Source organism: Neopsephotus bourkii, unplaced genomic scaffold (genome assembly GCF_033783945.1).
Source record: "Neopsephotus bourkii isolate Nb327-2 ecotype Australia unplaced genomic scaffold, CSIRO-AGI_Nbou_v1 NB_1181, whole genome shotgun sequence".
In the NCBI taxonomy this organism is placed as follows: Eukaryota; Metazoa; Chordata; class Aves; order Psittaciformes; family Psittacidae; genus Neopsephotus; species Neopsephotus bourkii.
This window is the reverse complement of record NW_026901666.1, coordinates 2,748,496-2,769,746: the sequence shown is the minus strand read 5'-3', so window position 1 is coordinate 2,769,746 and position 21,251 is coordinate 2,748,496. Positions and strand designations below refer to the sequence as shown.

At 39.7% G+C, this 21,251-nt stretch overlaps 1 protein-coding gene across 4 annotated transcripts in view; it reads right to left on the bottom strand.

Annotated features, from left to right (window-relative positions):
* The window catches only part of RIF1 (replication timing regulatory factor 1), a 35,417-nt gene extending 14,895 nt beyond the window's left edge, over positions 1-20,522 (bottom strand). For 2 of the 4 annotated variants that reach the window (XM_061363746.1, XM_061363748.1), the window contains exons 1-20: positions 20,299-20,521; positions 18,772-18,850; positions 18,017-18,113; positions 16,646-16,776; positions 16,067-16,161; positions 11,474-11,663; positions 10,751-10,843; positions 10,517-10,655; positions 9,312-9,463; positions 8,400-8,520; positions 7,176-7,349; positions 6,805-6,915; positions 6,492-6,554; positions 5,508-5,608; positions 5,221-5,307; positions 3,480-3,553; positions 3,195-3,375; positions 2,180-2,287; positions 1,794-1,943; positions 256-355 (exon numbers count right to left, since the gene is read on the bottom strand). In XM_061363746.1, the coding sequence (XP_061219730.1) occupies positions 256-355; positions 1,794-1,943; positions 2,180-2,287; positions 3,195-3,375; positions 3,480-3,553; positions 5,221-5,307; positions 5,508-5,608; positions 6,492-6,554; positions 6,805-6,915; positions 7,176-7,349; positions 8,400-8,520; positions 9,312-9,463; positions 10,517-10,655; positions 10,751-10,843; positions 11,474-11,663; positions 16,067-16,161; positions 16,646-16,776; positions 18,017-18,113; positions 18,772-18,850; positions 20,299-20,405 (2,353 nt within the window). In that variant the 5' untranslated portion in view covers positions 20,406-20,521. Of the gene's footprint in view, positions 1-255; positions 356-1,793; positions 1,944-2,179; positions 2,288-3,194; positions 3,376-3,479; positions 3,554-5,220; positions 5,308-5,507; positions 5,609-6,491; positions 6,555-6,804; positions 6,916-7,175; positions 7,350-8,399; positions 8,521-9,311; positions 9,464-10,516; positions 10,656-10,750; positions 10,844-11,473; positions 11,664-16,066; positions 16,162-16,645; positions 16,777-18,016; positions 18,114-18,771; positions 18,851-20,298 lie in introns of those variants that run through there. The other 2 variants (XM_061363747.1, XM_061363749.1) reach the window with 2 other exon arrangements.
* Positions 20,523-21,251: the final 729 nt, after the last annotated feature.

Here is a 21,251-nt window from a genome sequence, read left to right as displayed (position 1 = left end):
TGCATTTTGTCAGGCTACACAGTAACTGCTCAACAAATGGGAAAGATCTGATACTCAAATATCCATACTACGTGATATTTTTAGTTCCTTTTTATGATTTTTTTGCCAGTCCCTTCGGTGCTTAGATAGCATGGGCAGTATACACAGACCATTGATACCCTACAGCCATCACTTCTGCATCTACAACAACTCTTGATTTTTACCGACTCTTGAATAAAACACATGGAAAATCCCAATATTCAAGTATTTTCTTACATTTATTTTTTGGCTGATATTTAGTATCGTATGGTGCAAAGTTGATGCAGTCAGCCATGACTGATAAAATATGAGTGAGACCTTCCATCATTGAAATCATCTGAGGAGGAAACAGAAGTCATCAGTAAAGCCCAAAAGAGCAGTGGTGACAGAAGAAAACATGCTGGCCATTCAGGAAAGCAATTCATGCAGCTTTTAAATTTAAAAGTGGATGAAATCTGTCCATGTTATCAGGTAGACTCAGATAAGGTTGGTTACGTTTTAAAATACACACTTTTACACAAGCTGAAGATTGATTCTTCCTACACTACACAAGTAAGACATAAGCACACAGACAATCTAAAGAAGCAAACCAGTAAACATTCAGCCACAAAAGACTGCTAGATTTAAGAAGGTGCACCAGAAGTATTACAGTTGAAGGCACCAGGAATCCAGCAAAACACATCACCAGATGTCAGTGTGCACTTAAATTCAGTTACTGAACTTAAAACCAAAACCTGATTTTCAGAGAAGTCACTGCAGGAACAACAATGACACTGTCACTAGCATTCAGGAAGCACAAATCCTTGTGGTACATGGAAAAAGATGGGTCAAGGGTATTTTTTTTTCTTCAATCCATCATAAATTCTTCTAAATAATACAAAACTTGCTTTTAAAAGGAACATCGATAATGTGGCCCAAAGAAAGCTTAGTTTGAAAATAACTTACATACTGAAGGTTTAAGGTGTTTAAACTGAGCTTGCTTAATTATTACTTTGTGAAAACTGAAGCTTATATTTGGGATAAAGCAGCATCCAAAGTAAGTTAGAATGCTGTAATCCTGCGAATTCCAGGATTCAAATTCCATTTCCCTTTCTCAACTGTTTCTCATTTGTTCTTTTTACAGTATTCTTTTCAAAAGATGGTCAACTTGGAAGCACAAAGGATTTTATGTTGCAAAGCTAATGATGTTCACTGACACCTATGGACACTATTTCCCCACATGATGTGGGCTTGCAAACAGGCAAGAAGATAATGTAAAGGTTCCTTTTTCAAAAGCTTTCTCCTTGATAACGCTTCAGAAGTCAAGTCTTTAAATTTTAGCTTACAAGGTTGGTGGTACCAGGAAAATGGCAAGCTCTGCCCTCTGAATGCTGCAGTGCTACTCTGCCCTCTTTCCTAATTGAAGTGCCTAGTTTTGTGGCATTTGTTAATTCAGCCTGAAGTCACTTTATAAATACACACATTTCAACAGGACAAATAATATTTATCATGACGATATTCACTAACCGTTTCTACTTAAACAGTTGGAATACAAATCCAAAGACTGCTTAACTTCTCTTTTAATATTTATGTTCTATCATTATTTTTACTCTTTTATATCAATTTCAACTCCTGTTAGTAACACAGTATTTTGTTACAGCTTTATCTCAATCTCACCTAAACCACTTTCAGTTATAGAAAGCACTACATTAGAGTTTACAATAGGTTATTTTATATAATTTAAAATATAACTGCTAAAGTATTTAAATAGTTCAATATCACAGGTTTATACTCACTACTGGAGTTTCACCTTCTAGCTGAGATATTATTTTGGCACAAAGCTCTTCGCAGCATAGGTTTTCTTCTGCTGTTGCAACTAAAGCAGCACAGCGAGCAAATGCTCTATACAGGTCTGACCAAGCGCGCAACAAGGATTTCATAGTTGGCTTTAATAGAAAGAAAAAGTTTATAAATATCAATGTCTGTGCAAAGAGAAAACAACTTGCCTGAAGCTTTCTTCTTCTGTCAAAACTGATGTAATTCAAGAACTCCAACCCTGGAGCAGTGGTCCAATGTATACAGATATTGGTTACAAACTCTACTATGAGACGATCAGGTAGTAAACTCAGAGATTTTACAAAACCCACACTGCTACTAACAGACATTATGCATTCACTATTACCTGTGGAAACCCCTGAGTGGGGAAGATCTGTGATACTGGTAACAACAATGCACAGTAAACAGCACTGAAGTTGTGCTCCAGTGCATCCCCCTGGTTTACTTCATTAGTCTGCAAAGAGAATTTCTAATTAGCAAAAACTTAATGACAAATAAGGCTATTTTAAATATGTCTGCTTTGTACATAAGATCTGTGCAAGCTCAACAGTCAATGACATTTTGAAATCAGCTAGTCTCAGTTCTTTCAAGAGCTGAAGCTGATCCTGCTGTTTAATTAGAAAGATAAAAAGCACTGCTTCTAAATGCTGAAACAATTTCATTCCAAGAATAAAAAATCAGTTAGAAAATGTCCTGTACAGTTTTTGTTTCAGTTGCAGTAAATGATGACAGCAACTTAAATCACCTAAGACTTCCTTCATAAAATCTAAGTTTTTTAGGTCTAGTGACTAAGTGAGGGATAGATTTCAACAACTCCCATATTTCAGGTACTTCTAGTAAGTAATCTGCAGAGCCTGATGAATATTACAGTTTATATGGCTTTCAGTGATGCTTCCAGTCAAGAAATCTAAGAGACACTCTTCCAATTACATCCTAAATGTCACAGCTTTGTATTTGTTCTATTTTCATATAAAGCAAACAAGCCTCTTAATTTTTATAAGCTAAAAGGCCCTGGAGGACAGGCTTCTGACCTTTGTAGTAGCAAATGCATTTCAAGGAGTGAAGGCTTGAAGCACACGTTTATCATCCTAAAAAAGGAGAACCTTCCCAGCACTACACTGGACTTCGTACTGAAGAGAGATCACTCTTTAAACTACTTTAAACCACTACTATTGCCCTTCATCCTACCTGGCTGCAAATATTTGTACTCCAGTTAGGGATGTTTTAAAAAAATGCTGCTTATTTAATGTTACTATCACTTCAAGACATGCAATTCCTAAAAATACATTAAAATAGAAGACAGGCACAGTTTTCCTGAGATTTTACTGAGGCGTGGGGAAGAGAACAAAAAGCCACTATACCCGATTAATCCAGTCAGTTAGCGGATTAACAACAATACTCCACATTCTCCAAAGATGCTCCTTATTTTCCACTTGCTTTGCACTCTGATTAATAATGCAGATCACAGATTCACTGAAAGCCAGGGGAGACGTAGGCCCAGACAAAACATAACCCACAAGCGTTTCCAGAATTACAAAGAATCTAGGGAAGGAAGTTAAATAGGTAAAATAGGTTTTTATCTAAAGTTAGGAAAAACTTCTACAAGCTCTACTGGACGCTCATTATACGCAACCACCACCACATACCTTTCATCTGTTACGCAGCATTTCAAGAGGTTGTTATGAAAAGGCAGCTGAATTAAGAACAAAGCTGGTGTTCCCTTGGAAAAGAAATTTAAGAGGTCAAACCAATATATACATCAAAATGGAACAACTGCCTCACACATGTATCTATATATTACATTTAACTCCAAGCCAGAAACCTACAATTATTGCAAGTTGTCAAAAAACGTCAATTCTAACACTTCAAAATAAAAAGGGGGGGCGGGGGGGTGGAACTGGAAACCTGAAGCTTCTGCTAGGTCCTGGTGCTTTGGCAGAATACCAATTACACTATCAATGAAACAAAAGACTCTTCTGTTTCAAAGACTGCGGGTTTTGGAGTACTTGGCCATTCCTGCTTTGAAATGACAGGCACCACGGTAAGGCAGATGCACATAATGCTATCAGCGTGTGTGATGATGCCTGGAACAAGGCGGAGCAACCCAAGATTTGCATTATTTCGAGGATTCAGCAAGACAGCCTTTGGACAAGCGCTCCCAAAATCTATTACAAGTATTTCACGGTTGCTGATGTTAAAGTATTTATTTAAACGCATTTAATACCCCAGTTAAAGTTTCAACCCCTTAATGAAATTCTGACTTGTATCCAAGTCAGAAAAAGTCTCCAAATGCAAATAAAACACTTGTGAGGGGGAAAAGCTACGAGCAATTTAGAGTTGAGCTCTTAAGCCAGTTCTGGTAGACAAAGTTTTATACTACTCACTTAAGAGCTGAGGCACTCACTCTTGTTACACTTAAGTCTTCTCTCAGAGATACCTGCTTTTGAAAGCCTCCACATGAAATCCATGCATTCCCTGGCTAACAATGTAAATGTTCAGCTGCTTCCATAGGCTAAAAAGCTTTATTACTACTGCTGCAAAGTAAACAAGTTGCTTTCCTTCTACTAGTGGACATACTAAGAGAAGAGCTCATCATCATCCAATTTTAAAAGTCTCTAAACAGCCTTTTAGATATTTAATAAACCTAAGTGGTAACACGCTCCTTCTTAGCCTGCGCCACTCCAAACACAAACACAAAAGTGTCACTTCAGCCTTTTCTCACAGGTTACTTTTCATTTTTTGTAATTTTTCTAACTTCTTGTCATCTGCTCCTCCCTTCCTACACAGTGCACAGAACACACGGCAGCCCTCCCCTTAGGGCTCATTAGGACCAAAGTAGGACAGAGTACTTCTGCCTACTAATGAGTACCCCTACTTTTCCTGCAGTAGACCATGGCGAATGCTTTAGCACACCATGACTTCCAAACTTGTTCTGAAATAATGATGTCTAGCATGACATTCTCTGCTTTGCTTCTGTGCAGGTAAATTTTTCCTGAGGAGCAACACGTTCTACCTTTAAGTACTTCATTCTGTTGACTTCAGAATATTGCCCCAAAATGTCAGTGTTCAGTATATAAGTAGTACTACACTGTTTGACGACGCAGTCTCCTTGTGAAGTATCTGCAACCTGTCATGACATGACTGTGCGCAATCCCCTTTTGACATTACAGTACTTCCAGCATAACCGCTTTTAGTAACAGACAGCTAATTTAGTCAACTAAAATGAGGGCTGGAGACAAAGTATGCATTCTGGAACACGGAATGTGATTTCCTGAAAGATTTGGATCTCACCATTTAGGAAGTGCTCTGTGCATTTGTGCAAATATGACATCCTAATACCTTTCAGCAGATACAAAGACCAGAGTTCTGGAATGATGTCAGACTTACATTTAAAAGATCCATATCGGCAATCTGATAAGCTGGTGATCCCAGTACTTTTGAAGGCAACTCCTTAACAGTAATATCAATGAGGGACTAAGCAGGGGGAAAAAAAGAGATGTACGTAAATATTTTTTTACTGAGGCCTTGAATACTTTAAATAACACAAAGGATGGAAGTAACACCACAAATTAAAACAAAATTGTAACAACTGCTTTCCTTTAGTGAAAATAAGAAAAAAATCCATCATTTCAGTAACTGTCCTTTCAAAAAACAGACAAATCCACCCAACTTACCAGTATTTTCTGCACAGGAAGAGAATCTGAATTAACAATGTTTTTTAAGGCCTGGAGCAACATAGTCAGTATTTCCGACCCTTGCTTTTCTTTCTTATTTCCTAGAATAAAGCATATTTACAGTTACAGCAGACCAAAACAATGGCCACTTTGACACTTACAACTTTAAGTCCTGTAAGATCAAAAATATTGTGTGTAAACATACAACAAATACTTGATAGATCTGGATATCAAGTCTTGCTCTGCAGAACAGCATAACTGAAACCTCAAGGTTTAAATAAAAATAAAGCCCCCAAGTTTTATTAGTAAAGTGGTGACACCTACGTATCATTAACAACCTTAACACTAACACACTAAAAAAAGTTGCAAAACTTTGCATCAATCCAAGCACCGCACTTCCGTTTCTCTTATGCTTTTCAGTTAGATCTTTCAATATAAACGATTTCATTATTAAGAATCTTCTGGACTTTCAAAGCCTTCACAGAGCAATGAACATATTTTTAAATTAGGGAACAACTTCTATACATCTTAAAGACATCATAGTATAAAAATCTACTTAAAACAGGTAGCAACAGTCACATAACAAAGACTTTATGCTCATTTCAGTAATACACTGAATGCCTCCATTTGTCAACACCAAGGTCTTGAGGAGAAGTTTGGTTGTTTTTTGGAACTGGAAAGATTTCTTCAGCAAGAAAAGCAGTTCAAGTTCTTTAATGCCTTCCTTACTGCTACATGCAATGCACATGCAGTCATACACTCTCGTGCCTTCCCTAATAATCCTCACTGGAATACATCACTATGATTTTGTAGTTGTCACACAAAGATGTAGGCATCACAAAGTGTCAGCTGTTGCTTCAGAAAGGACTGATGATGAAGCCTACAGCCAAGCTTTACAGCAATGAAGCAAACACTACTTAAGGTCTAATCGTAAAGAACAACTCTTTTAACTGGTCAGCAATGACAAAATAGTACACTTTTTACCTGATTCAATGGCTGTTTTCACATATCCATTTATGTCCTTCCATATAACATTCAGCATACAATCTACAAGATAACATAATATTTTTATTCAATTTGTAATAAAAACATTGAACAGCACTGCAGTTAAAATACAAAGTGTTAAAACAGCGGACTTTAACATAACCCAAAACTGATGCAAGCTTTCAAAGCAAGTCTGAGCAGTTTTATTTAATGTAACACCAAAGCATTACAGCAAGTGGTTATTTCTCCTTGTGTTTCCCTCACCCACTTTATTTTCCCGAAAATAAAGAGAATTTTGCCACTAAATTCTTACCAGGAACTTCTTTTCCAATTGCTATAAAACCATCCTGAACTGCGCTGATAAATGTGCTGGCATGCTTACAAAAAAAAGAAGGGCTACCGATCAGCGGATACTGGAGAGGCTCTAGGAGAACAAAAAAAAAAACCAACACATTCCATAACTCTTCTATTTTGCAGTCTACTGGTAAGACAGGCCTTAAAACTAATGAAGGATCTGTGCCCACTTACAGCATTTAACATAAACCCAACTTCTAGTATTACAGATGACAACTGACATTTTTAAATGTTTAAATAATTTCATTCTAGTAGCTATCTTTAAATGCAGCAAAACTGGAGGTTTCAGATCATGTGAAAGTACTTCAAAAAGAAATGTAACTCATATACCTAAACTAAGCACAAGTTTGTTTTGCTTAGCAAAGTCTAAAACTTCTGGTCCCATCAGGAAGTGAAGCAGCATTTCGATTCCTAAAAGCTGAATGGAAGGAATCACCACCAGTCCTGCTGTGCTAGAGTTCAAGTTCATCCTTGGTGTGGCTGGACTTGCGAACGGGTACGGACCTATATGGGTGAAGAGAAATAACAATGTCTTGCGTTTCACCTGCAATCGAGTAAAAGGAAAGATCCAGTAGACCAAAAGCCCAAATGAACATGAAAAGAAGAAATCACGGAGTAGCACTGGCTAAAAGGGATCTCTAAAAGCCAGCCAGAAACCTAGCATGAGCTCCACTGAAGTAAGGTTTAACATCACAGTCATAACCATGCATTTTGGAAGTACAAACATCTTCCAAAGACTGCACAGTCCTAGACGCCAAACTTCATTTTGGTGACACAAGTCTCCACATAAACTGTGGTTGCAGAGCAAGACACAAGCTATGCTATACACAGGTTACATAGTTACTCCACTGCTATGAAAGAGCAGAAACTTTTACACTGAACCCAAGTCTAATAGGTCTGGTTATGACCTGAGTTACAATCTCACAGAACTAAGATGAGCTTTTTTTTTGTTAAGAAAGGGAACAAATAAAGAGCTACAAATCCAGGACACTTCCACAACATAACTGAGGCTTCAGTGTACAGAGTATGTGTAGACTGCTACAGCAGTCTACACAAGCTGTGAATTCTGGGTTTTCCACACAGAGAGGAAAAGAGGCCATTCCTTATCTCAGGCATTAAGATGTAAAGCTCAAGCAGATGTGATTTCACGTGTCTTTCAAGTGCCCAAATTACTGATGCACTGTAATTGTATTGTGTACTGGGTTACTAATCAGGCAGAAACTAAGAATACTATAGAAATGATAATGGCATCAATAAACAGCACACGAATACATGAAAAGCTACATTTCAAACCAAAGCTCCTTTGCAGAAGAACATAATTCAGGACATGAAAACTGGTCCTCAACATGATTTGATTAGCACAATTTTATAAACTGAAATACTGACTACAGCAGCCTAATTTTAACCAATATATATCACTACCACTGAGCTCTCCAACAAGCATACGGAAAAAATTACTGTTTCACTGCAAAAGAAAAAGCATAAAGGTGTTAACCAGAGCAGACTGCTTTCAGCACCTGGAACAGCGTCAGAAGCAGGTCTGTATTTTAATACCTGATTTCTGTACAGGGGTTGCAGAGACTAAACTCTGGTTGCCTGGTACACGTGAGGGAGCTCCTTGCAATGTAGGAGAAGAATCCAGACTTAAAGTACTTTGGATTAATGGTACACAAACCTGCAAAGACATCAAGCCTCCTCAGTGAAAACAGGTATGCCACATACAAGCCATAAGCCACAAAGAACCATAGGTTTCAAGCATCACGTAGACTGTACTGCTGTTTACAGCATCAGTGTTCCAGACTTTCTGGGCACTTATTAACATTTTAAAGATGCTGTATAAGATATGCATAGTGATACGTGAATTAGAAATGGCTAGATGAAACAAAAACTCATGCTAGAAAGATCTGACTGTACCATAATTAAAAAGGTAAGATTGTTTTTTCTTTACTTCCTCCCTGAAGTTTAATTTAATGATATTCAGAAACCCAATAAAAACATTATGTATATTCCAGCAATAATGTGAGTAGCAATGAAACACCTGCATCATTTTTCTCTCTATATGCATTTTCCTAAATGTTTTGTGGCATTTTCAGCATGTTTTCCTGTGTCAGACTTTCCAAAGCATACACTTGCCCGGTGAAAGGACAAAGCAGTCCTTCTATACTGTGCTTATGTTTACTAGAATTCTGCACTCACTGGAGATTTTCCCTCAGATGCTCACACAACATTCATGTATGTCTCAAATCTTTTGGGGCTTTAAAAAGATTTCACATATAGTCCAAGCGCTTGTGCTACACGTAACACACTAATTCAAAGGTCAGATTTGGTTACTTAAGAGTTTTATTTTAATAATAAACAAGAGAAGGAGAAAGCAGGCACAGAGTAAGTTACGGTAACAAAGAGGGGATGTAGCTTCACACCTTCCACACAGGCTGATTAAGCTGTGACTATTTTCAGTTGTATTACCTGTTCAAAGTTGGCAGGCAGCTGAGGTCCCAGCCTCATGAGTAAATACCACCAGACCTCCAACTTTGTGAGGGCCAAAGCCTCTGTTCTCACATGGATCGAGCTCAGTGGCTGCATTAGCAATTTCAGCCTTTTAGCACTGCACAATATATCTTGAAGAGCAAGAAAAACATACTTTTAAGCAACATAAATAATTAAACCACAGAACAAGAGGAAATTTTTTTAAACCATTAGTTTTTTCCTAACATATTTTAGCTTAAAATTCAATTAAGGGCAATTTATAAAACTAAAATAATAGTAAATTCATCAACCTTTCAGACTATTTTACTGCTCTGTTACCTAGAACAACCCTGGAGATAGCAAGTCTCCGATACCGAGACTGAAATGAAATCTACTGCATACCAACATAAACAGAAGGAAATTCACTCCTGCTTGCTATCTCAGAGTCCTGTTTGACACAGTAAAAGAAAAACCAGCCTTACTGGAGCAGGCATAATGAACTCCAGTTGTGCCAAAGATTTTTATCTTCTGATAGAATCAAGTCCTTTGTTAACTAATTTATGAGAAACAATGATCAAAATAAATGAACAGATAAGAAACAAATTTAAATTACAATTTTGGTTAAATTCAGCTAAACTAAGAAATGTCCACATTAAGCTTTTTCAGGACATGCAGTAAGGAGAAACAATCAAAAAATAAATATTGTGTGTTTTTAAAGACTTGTCCATGTCTCAGTTACACTTTTAGAGGAACTTTGTTTAACGCATGTAGAATCCTGAAGCATTGTTCTTCTCCAATTAACCCACATAGTCCAAAGTAAGATCTACAGAATGTTTTATTCTCTGTTTTTGCTGGTTGGACCAATTAAAGAATTACATAAGGAATGTTTGTTAATTTTATTCTATTCATTTCTCATAGCAGAAACAAATGAGAACTACTGATTGAACTGCCCTTTTTCCTTAGAATAAAACGACAAAAGTCCAACTTGAATTTAACTTAGGCATCTACACACAGTATATACCACTATATGTGTGTGTGTGTGTATATATATGCATATTTACATCACTATGTATACACCACCCATATACTATGTGTATATCCAGTGGTACGTGCCATGGTATCAACCACTACTAGACAGAATATTTTCTTCCAGTTATGTAAAGTGACTGCAGTCAAAATGATTCAGGTTAACTTTTTCAATCTACCTGGATTGAGAGCAAAATTATCTATTAGACTCTTCCATGCAATGAAGGCTATTTTCTTTACCACTGGTGAGCCACTACGAAATCCAAGTTCCTCCAATTGCAGCAATGAGTTGATAAAACTGCCACTACGATGCAGAGTCTGAAGATAAAGATGTTCAGAATTAAGATAATGTGCTGTCAAAAATTCCCTCCCTAATGCCTCATGATTGCAGAACCTACTGCTTTTCTGCTTACCTTTCCAAGTAATCTGACAAACAGTGGCCATAATTTTAAAACATACGTCTCATTTTTTGTAGAAAAGAGTTTATGAAGTTCTGAAATTAATTTCTGCAGACAGAAAGAAACATAATTTCTATAAGAAACATATTCAATTATTTGAAAAAAATCATACTCATACCAACTTCCGGAAACCCAACCAATCTGGAACAACGCTCTTGCTAAATCACTGTTTAATTCTGTACCACATAGGATTTGCTGGTAAATCAGTCAAATGCTGCTACCATCTGATTACCTTTTCAGTTAAAACTTATAGATGGTTTTAATTATTCTTGCAGTGGCAAAATCAAAATCCATTTCCTCAAATACTTGTAGTCTCTCTAAGTCTAAACACACTGTGACCCTACAACCCACCTGGCTTTTGGGTTTTTTTGTAAGCATACTTAACTTCCACAGTGAATAAGGTAAAATAAGTAAGGCTACAGTTCTGAAAAGTGAAGGGGAACATGAAAAGCTTCATCAAAAAGACCAAGTGCACTGTTGTTAAATAGGGTTGGGAATCTTCTAATGGACATGGAAAGTGCTGACATACTTGGTGCCTTTCTTGCCTCCATCTTTGTTCAGGCCTACAGTGCCTGTCTCCCATTACCTTTTAATAAAATTTAAAACACCCCAAGCAATCAACAACCCAATTACTACTGCTGTCACCCCTAGAAAAAAAGGCAGAGCATTCCTACTTACTGTGGTCATGAGGTGCTCAGTGACAGTTGCCACCTCCTGCTGTTTCTGGAGGAGCAACGGCATGCCCATCTCCAGGGCAGTGGCACCTCGTAACTGCACCTTATGAGCTGAATGGACAACCAGGGGAATGATCAGTTTTGCCCACCTCACAGCCTCTTCTCCCATCTGGGCTGGAGTTTGCTCCATTAAACTAGATCCAAAAAGCAAATATGGGTATTACGAATCTCCAACAGATATACAGCTCAGACATGCAAAAATAACCTTGGTATCACCAATAAACATTCTAATTCAACATACAATTTACAGGAAACCATGCTAAACAATTCTTTTTGTTTCTAAGCAATTGTATTTTGACAGCTCACTTAAAACTGCAAAGTTGAAGTGTTACTTCAGACAAACTTCTCTAAAAGCAGAATAGACTGACATATTCTATCACAGCTTTTTAGGTAAACGAGCTGAACTGAGAGCCTGAAAAGAACATACTATCCTTTCCTTATCACTGACCAAGCACTAGGTTTGCATATTAACCATCCCTTGTATGTTCTTAGCAGTACAGAGCAGTTCCCACAGGCCATGCATGCTGAAAAGAGTATGTACCTGCTTTGGAAAAACAACTGAAATCCTGCAGCAGCACAGGTTTGCACAGACTCAGTGTACGTTAGTCAAATGTTCAGTGCTTATCCTGCTATTATGGAGCTGTTGGAGCACAGTCTGACAGACATACACACTATCCCACACATGCCAGCAAGACTCAAACAGGAGGACGCGTCTTATATTCAAACCAGCCTGTAGTAACCAGCTTGTCTCCAGAAGTCATTAAATTTTGCCAAGTGTCCTCTCTTTGGCACAGGTATGTCAAATCCCTCACTACAGCTGTACTAAGGAAAACTGCTGCCTTTTGGGTGATTTTATTAAAGCCAGAGGACAAGCAGTTCTTAAAAAAACATTGTATCGTCATCAGCCTAACTTGTGAACAAAAGTACTGTCCTGCCACTGCTGTCAACCAGCCTGAGACCCAGTATGTTTATTTTCAGATAAAACTACATACTTTTCAATAACCACATATGGTCATGTATATATACAGTAATTAAACAATTTAATAAGATGTGTAATTTTCCAGAAATAAATGTCTACTTGCATTTCAGGTTTGCAAAAGAAGTACGGGTGTACAATTAGTCAGATGCAAGAAGTTGCTAAATACTACGTAAAATATTCAAATTCTCTGCTGCAGAAAACCAATGTATTAGAGATAAAGTGAGCAAAGAAACAATTACTGCTTTAACTATTTTACTGTAAAATGGATTTGTAGTTCAAACTCAATACAAAATAAATAACAAGCTATTTACTAATAAATTAATATGAAGCAAAGACAAAATTGCTTATTCTAGTGCTGCTGACCAAAATAATGCAGTCTTGGTGTTGGTCCTAAAATTGTCACCTATGGAATTTAAACAGTAATCTCAACAGTATTATAGACACACTGCAGTAAAATTTGTAAAGCACCAAGGAGTCATTTTAAAATAAGAACCCATATAATGAGAATTTCTCATTATGTTATGAAAAAAAAAGCTAAACGTAAGAACATGACTTGTGAAGCACACGAGACTTCAGAAAGAATTCTTAACAAGCCATGAAAAATTAAAACAATGCAAGTTTATTTGAATATTGACTACTTTCTGCATCAGAATCAACTGTCATATTAATGGAATATTCTGCAAATGAAGCTGTTCAGAAGAACCACTGGCAAAAGAACAAAAACAGTAGTTCACGCAGTTTCACCCTGTTGTACTGACAGTAACACAGACACAAGTTAAACACCACACAGCCGCTTGTTCACTCTCCCACCCCCGGTGGGATGGGGGAAATAGGGAAAAAAAACCCACAGTAAAATTCACAGGTAGAGATAAAGACAGTCTAACAGCACAGAAAAGGAAGTGAATGATGATGATAAAAGAACTGGAATACAGAAAACAAGTGATGTTCAATACAATTGCTCACCACCTGCTGACTGATGTCCAGCCTGTCCCTGAGCAGCAGCCCCCACCCAGCTTTTCCCCCAGTTTGCATAGTGAGCAGGATGCCTATGCTATAGGATATCCCCTTGGCCAGCTGGGGTCAGCTGCCCCAGCTGTGCCCCCTCCCAACTTCTTGTGCACTCCTGTCCTGATTTTGGCTAGAATAGAGTTAACTTATTTCCTAGTAGCTGGTGCGGTGATGTGTTTTGGCTTTGGTTTCAAAATAATGCTGATAACACCCATGTTTTAGTTGTTGCTACACAGCACTTACCCTGATCAAGGACTTTTCAGTCTCTCATGCCCTGCCAGGAAGTTGGGGCACAAGAAGCCAGGAGGCAGCAGAGAATAGCTGACTCCAACTAGCCAAAGGGGTATTCGATACCATAGACCATCATGCTTGGTATACAAACTGGGGGTGGTGGTGTGTGAAGTTGGTCAGAGGGAATTGATCACTGCTTCTGAACAGGCTGGGCATTGGTCAGTGAGCAATTGCTTTGTGCATCAGTTGTTTTTCTTGGTTTTCTCCTCTTTCCCCCCTTTTTTCCCCATTCTCTTCCCCACACCGAGAGAAAGCAAGATAGCAGCTTCACAGTGCTTGGTATCAGGGGTTAATCCACCACAATCCTTTTTGACACCATTCACAATAACAAGTTTTGACTGGAATGTGCTATTTCAAATGTACAGCTTTTATTATTGTTTAGCTATTGATTGATATGCATCTGTGCTTGCCTTGGGTCTTGCTTGCCTCACTGTATAGGACAGTCTAGTGCTTGTTAGTGGCTGCGTTTTACTTCCAATATACTGCTGATCATATGACTGTTGTGCCTTGAAATGTTTTGGTAACAACAGTGGCAATGCACCTGGGCTGGCAGATGGCCAGGGCATCACTGCTGTTTCTATGCTGCTGTACTGGACAGGCTGGAACTCCAGTGTGAACTAGAGCCAAAGGGACTGTGATCTGTGGACAAGCCCAGAGGGGAACAGGACATCTCAAAGCATCTTCAGCAGGTATACCTCTGAAGGGGCTGTGGCCCATGGACAAGCCCATGCTGCAGCAGGTACACCTTGGAGCATCAGTGGCTGTGCACAAAGTTGTGCTGCTGAAGCACCTCAAAATGTATGGCCACGGATAAAGCCACAGCAGAGCAGGTACACTCCTGGAAGGACTGCAGTCATGGGTGAGGCCATAGTGGAGCAGGGTCACTCCTGAAGAGATGGTTGCTGTTGTAAAGCCACACTGGAGCAGGTGTATCTCTGAAAGCATTGCAGCCCATGGAGAAAGCCACTAGAGGCTGGTGCACCTCAAAGCAACTATGCCATGATTAAGTCTATGCCACAACAGGTATATCTCTGGAAAGACTGGCTCATAGATCAGGCTCCACGTGGAGCAGGTACACCCCTAAGGGACTGCAGTCTGTGGATAAATCCAAGCTGGAGTAGGGATAAAGGCAGCAGTCCACTGCAAAGTTAAACCCAATTGTTTGGCCGAAAGGGACCAGAGGTTGAGACTGCAATGGAAATAAATTTACACTGTTGTAACCTGGGGCTTCAGTTGCATGTTACAGGAATTACTATAGCAGGAACCCCTCTTTGCTAGCCAAGGGAAGAGCAAGATGAGGAGTTCATTGCAGTGTTAAACCCTACAACCTGGCACAAAGCGACCAGGGTTGGAAACTGTAATGGAAATACCTTTAAATTGTTATAATCCATCATCCAAGTTGCATGTTACAGGAATTACTACAGCCTGATCCAATGGAGGACAAGCCTTACAAGCAGCGCTTACACAGAAATAAGGCCTTTTTGCTTCTCACAACACCCCACCAGCAAGTAGGCTGGGGGTACACAAGGAGTTGGGACAGGGTGGATGGCGACACAGTCTGGACAGCTGACCTTGACCGACACAAGGGATAGCCTAGACCGGACGATGTCAATGCCAGCATGTAAAGCTGGGGGAAGGAGAAAGGGCAGGTTTCTGGAGTGGTGCCATTTGTCTTCCCAAGTCACCATTACATGCGATGTAGCCCTAATCTCCTGGAGACAGCTGAACACCTGCCTGACCATGGTAAGGGGCCAATGAATTCCCTGGTTTGTTTACATGCATGTGCAGCTTTTTCTTTTCTTACTAAGCTGTCTTTGTCTCAACCTAGAAGTGTTCTTTCACCCCTCTGGTTCTCTCCTGCATCCCACTGGGGGAGTGAGCACATGGCTGCATTGCTGGCTGGGGTTAAAACATGACCTCCCCCCTGTTCCCAGGCTCCTTGCTGGTGGTGTGGCACAAGAAGCTGAAAAGTCCTTGACTTAGTGTAAACTCTGCTTAGCAACACCTAAAACAACAGTGTCACCAACATTATTCTCATCCTAAATCCAAAACACAGCACTGTACCAGGTACTGAGAAGAAAATTAACGCAGCCAAAACCAGGACAACACTGTAGGAAGAATCTTAAACATACTGAGCAAATGCAAGAGTACTTAAAACAATTGCCTTTAGTATACTTGTGCCACTAAGATTTTGTACTGATAGTTTTCAAGAAAACCCTAGGTATCTATTTCAACAATTTAATATTGCAGTGCACATACCGTATAACAACATTAAGTGCTTCGTATTCAACCACCATAGATTGTACATCTCCCTTAGTAAGTATCGTTTCCAGGGTAGAAATAATACTGGGCACCTGAGGAAATAAGAACATTAGATTCAGCACATAAATACATTAGGATTTCCATGAGGAGCTAGAATTATAAAATTTCATTTCCCAGGATTGTACCCTGTGTTTGGATTATAGTAGGTTTAGTTTTAAGGTTAGAACTGCCACAAAACTGGAATATTCACAACATTTTTCTCCCCCATGCTGCTTCACTGGTATCTAACAGAATTGCTCACATTGCAGTTTCTCCCTTGGGAGAAGCAGTAATTCCTTAGTTCTTTCTCCTCTGCAGCTGCCCTTATTTTTCCAAGAACCTAGGCTCTACATTTGGCATAAATTTGACAGAAAATTACCTTCAGATTCAAAAGCTACTTAGTAGAGAGTGACCAAGAGAATGCACAAGACTCACCTGCCTAGGAAATCAGGCCACCAAAAAAATAACAAAAAACCCCCAAACAAACAACAAAACCAGAACCAAACCAAAAGCCAACCCCAAACTGAATAAACTTACCTCCTTTTTAACAATTTCAGAAGGAAACGTCTGCTTAGAGATCACCCAAAGCGCCCGAGTGCGAGTGTTTTTGTCTGAAGTTTTTACAGCAACACTGTTCACTACTGAAAGCAAGTCTTGCATTTCGGTTGCTGAAAGCAGAATGCACAGCACTCAGATTCTGTTCATGCAGTTTCAATCAGCTTCTTAGCAAGTTTCAGCTCATTTTTTCCTCAGTTAATGTTACTAAAAGATCCATTCAACTAGAAGTCCCAATGGACGTGATTTCATGATGTAAAACATTACTTTTTTTCAGTTTCTCCCAACATAAACTAGTGAAAAAGCTAAATATGTATTAATATACAGATACCATTAATGTAGTACATCTGTGTTACCTATAGAAGAAACCACAAAACCATAAAACTCAATGATAATTTCACCCAAACCTCTAGAGTTAAAGATTAAGTATTTTAATTATTTGAAACTTCTTGGACTTCCAGTAACTTTAAGCAGCCTTTTGGCCAATTTCACTGCTATACTGACATAAATAAATTCATTTTAGGGTCTACAAGAGGCTTTAATAAAGATGGTGGTAAAGCCATAATTGAGGTAATGGTGAGTTCATTACACACATAACAATTGGGTTTAACACAGGCCTTACGTTCAGCTAGGAAGACACACGGAAAAATTGTGTATTCATTTAAGACTCAAAACTATTAAGCCTAATTTTTTTTACAAATTCGGGCTTTGTGGGTAAATAATCTCATTACCAAACAAACATAAGCTCACATACACTCCTTTCCTCAACCAAGAGGAAAGCCCTGTTTCAGAACTTAATTCTGAAGCCTGACCTTCTCTAAGAAAACTGACTGCAATTTATCAACTGGTTAAAAAAAATATTAGAAGTTATGGGAAAGGGACCATACGGAAATTATTTTAGCTGTTTCATCCTCATCGGAAATCAGGCTAAATTTTGCATAATAGGAAAGGTCCCTTCTAATCAAAACCATTCTATGATTTAAGAACCAGGAATTGCAAGGTAAAAATCTCAAAAACACTGAAAAACACTACTGACCATCCCCAAATGCTAAATGTGTTATTCCACCTGTACAATTTTTTGATTACTAATTCCACAGAATTACAGTATCTAACCAAAGTATTTCATGAAACTAGAAGGCAGCAAAACAGTATTAGCGTAACAGCATGAAAAAAAATACTATTTCTTTGTAAAAGGTGCTATTAGTGAACTGACCACACTGCTCATGCTAGAGACAAAACCACTGCACCACATGGGAGCTGTGAATTTCGTCAAAGTTTAAGTACATGCTAACAAAAACAAAGAACTCCTGATATATACATAATCAGCACCCACACTGAAGTTCATTTCCTTACCAGATAATTCAGATGTAACACTCGAATTAAAAACGCAGAATCCTAACGCCTGCAACGCCGCACTACTTAGCTCTACATGTTGACTAGAAATGTGTGCCTGAAAATCAAAACATATACATAAAGCCTCAGTTTATAGAAGTAACTGTGAAATATAGTATGGTATTACAACACTTCTGCTTAGTAAAATGAGAGCTAGCAAAAGTAAACACTTGAAAAATGCACCCATGCAGGAACCCCTTCCTGATCACATATACTTCAAATCAATAAAACCATTTTGAGGTGCTGAAGACACTTTTGCTCTCTGTAATTTAAACATCTTTACTGAAGTAAGTTCTAAACAAAGTTCTTTTGTGCTTGTTGTGTATTATCACTTGACACTCTTAATTGTCCATAAACATCTAAAACAGAAGGGGGAAAAAAAATGGCAAAGAACAGTCTTTACATGAAGCTTCAAAAGAATCTGACATATTCTAAATTCCCAGTGTTTCTAAAGACAAACAGAACACACTGTCTTTTCTGGCTAGATGATCAGATTTAATTGCTTAACATTGCCTGAATATACCAAAGACCCTATATTTTACTTCTTCCACAGTAATGGAAGATACATTTTGCTGACAAACCCTTACTGCTATGTCACTAGCTTGAAGTATTAAACTAACTGAACCTCAAATCTTACAACGGCCACTGACGTTGACCACCTAAACATCTCTTCAGTTCTACAGTGAAACACAGAAAATGAAATGGAAAAGGCATACCTTAAACACTGTGCAGAGTTGAGGAAAGTGTTTTCTGACATCTGCAGTGAATCGTTTGCCTTCCGCACCAGTCAAGCGACTTGAAGAAACAGAAGGGAAAACAAGCAATATCCACAGATTAAGCATGTTATAATTGACATAACTTTACATTTCTAGCAAACAATTCATTAGCCAATATAGAACCATTTCTTTCTTCAGAAAACTAAAACACAACACCAAAGAAGTTAAAGAGCAAGAATGTCAAGTCACCTCGCAGTTTACTCTGACATATCAGTAAAATACTGATAAAGTACGTGTCCTAGTGATTAATGACCCATTTTGTGCTTATAAAGTATGCAGAAAAAAAAAACCCAAAAGAAAAATCAAAACACTAAGGGCTTCCATTTTTCTGGCAATCTCTATAGAAAACATTAAAAGTTAATATGCAAACTTGACATGACTGCTGAAAATTAGACAAACTTTCCACAGAAATAGATGAGCTTCAAAAGCATGCTCCTCAAATGCAGTTCTAGAATGCAAGCTCCCCACTCCAAGAAAATTCTGGTTTGACAACTCACACTGATGACTTTCCATGTATTTGAAGAACATCCATACAGAAATGCTATACTTACCCTACAAAATGTTAGCTACCAGTGTCACATAACAGAACACCTGTATTAAGTGTAATCATCCAGAACATAACATGAGAAATCTGCTATTGCCTAACACTGTCTTTAAGTTGGGACTTTTTTTGGTCAGTTATTACTAGAAACCTGTAAAATCTTGTAGCTTCCTCAGCATCACTGACAGATTTAACTGGTTACAGCTTTAAGCATCACAAGGCTGAAAGACAGAACCTCAAAGGTGATAACTGAGGGAAAGAGATAATGCCTCTGCAAACACACATCTGAGAGATCCAGGTAAAAGCAGAACCTCATGGTTAAGCAGCATCTTCCTAAAAGAAATGCAGTTAAAAGAAGCCACTATAATAAAAAAAAAAAAAACAACAAAAACAAACAAGCAAAAAAACCCCAAAACCCAACCAAAAAAAAAAAAAACCAAATCCGCTAACCTTTCAAATCACGAAGATAAGATAAAAGACTTTTTGCAGTTAGAAAAAATGCTATTGCTTCCTAACGTTCCTTTATCCACCTCAGCAGTCACCCCAGGAAACCTGAGGAGAGACTTTAGGATGTGCAGCCTCCAAAAGGACTCCGTCGGTCCCTTCCTCCCTCTCTCCCGCGCCTTTTCCCTCTCTAGGCCCGCACGATGCCCGAGATCTCTCCCAGCGGCCCCACAGCACGCCTCAACCCCCGGAATGCACATCCACGCAGAGCTCGCCCCCCTATTACCGCTCCGCAGCGGCTACCGGGGGCTCACCCCTCCCCTTGCCCCGACCCAGGCGGACAGAACTCGCCAGGCCAGACCTGCACGCCCCCGAGCGCTCTTCCACAGGGGCGGCCGCGGCGCTCTCACGCGGCGCGGGCCTCCCCGCACCCCCCACACTGTCCCCGCGGCCGTGAGGCAGCATCCTCGGCCCGCACTCACTTGACGATCGTGAGGTGCGCGTCGGTGAGCTCCCCCAGCGGGGCGGCGGGGTCCTCCAGGGTCTCCAGCAGCGGCTGCAGGCTGGAGCCGGCGGCGGGAGCACTCATGATGCCGCGAACTGATTGAGCCCGTCTCGGGTTAAGATGGCGGAGCGCGGGCCGGGGCTGCGCCAATGGGGAGCGCGGGGAGGCGGGGCGCGCCCGAGCAAGAGGATATCGAGCAGCGATACGCGTTTATTCCGCGCGCCGACACCGCCCCTCGTCGCTGATTGGTGGCTGCGGCTCAGGGGTGGGAGGTGCAAGGGGGCGACTCTGAGCTCCGGCGCCAGCAGAGCTGAGGGCGGCGGTGTGGGATCGGTGATGCCCGAGGTCCTTCAGCCTGAAGGTCGCTTATTTGTGACTGGAAAATAGCCTCTAGGTCTCCCAGATCTGCTCAGCGGTTACAGCCGAGCGTCAGCTCCCACGAAACTGAGCTGAATAAACACGAAATTAGAACCTTGAATGGTTTGGATTGGAAGGGACCTTAAAGCTCATCCAGTTCCAGCCTCCTGCCACAGGCAGGGACACCTTCCACTAGAACATGTTGTTCCAAGCCCTGCCCAAGCTGGCCTTGAACACTGCCAGGGATGGAGCAGCCACAGCTTCTCTGGGCAACCTGTGCCAGGGCCTCACCAAAGGTGCAGACAAAGAACTGTCTGTACCACTTTGTTCTGTACAAGGAAATTCTCCAGACTCTGCTGGGGAAGAAATTTTTATGAGCAGCAGGAAAGGATCAACTCATTCCTAGAAAGACAGTTGCACTGTCATGGTTTTGATGTGTGGATGCAAGGTACAATCATTAAAATGAGTAATCTTATAGCTAAGATTAGAAGGCCTTGTTTAAGTATTTCCCTGAACCATTCAGTAACTCCTAGGTTATTTAGCCATTCATCCAATCCACCTCCAACAATTCTA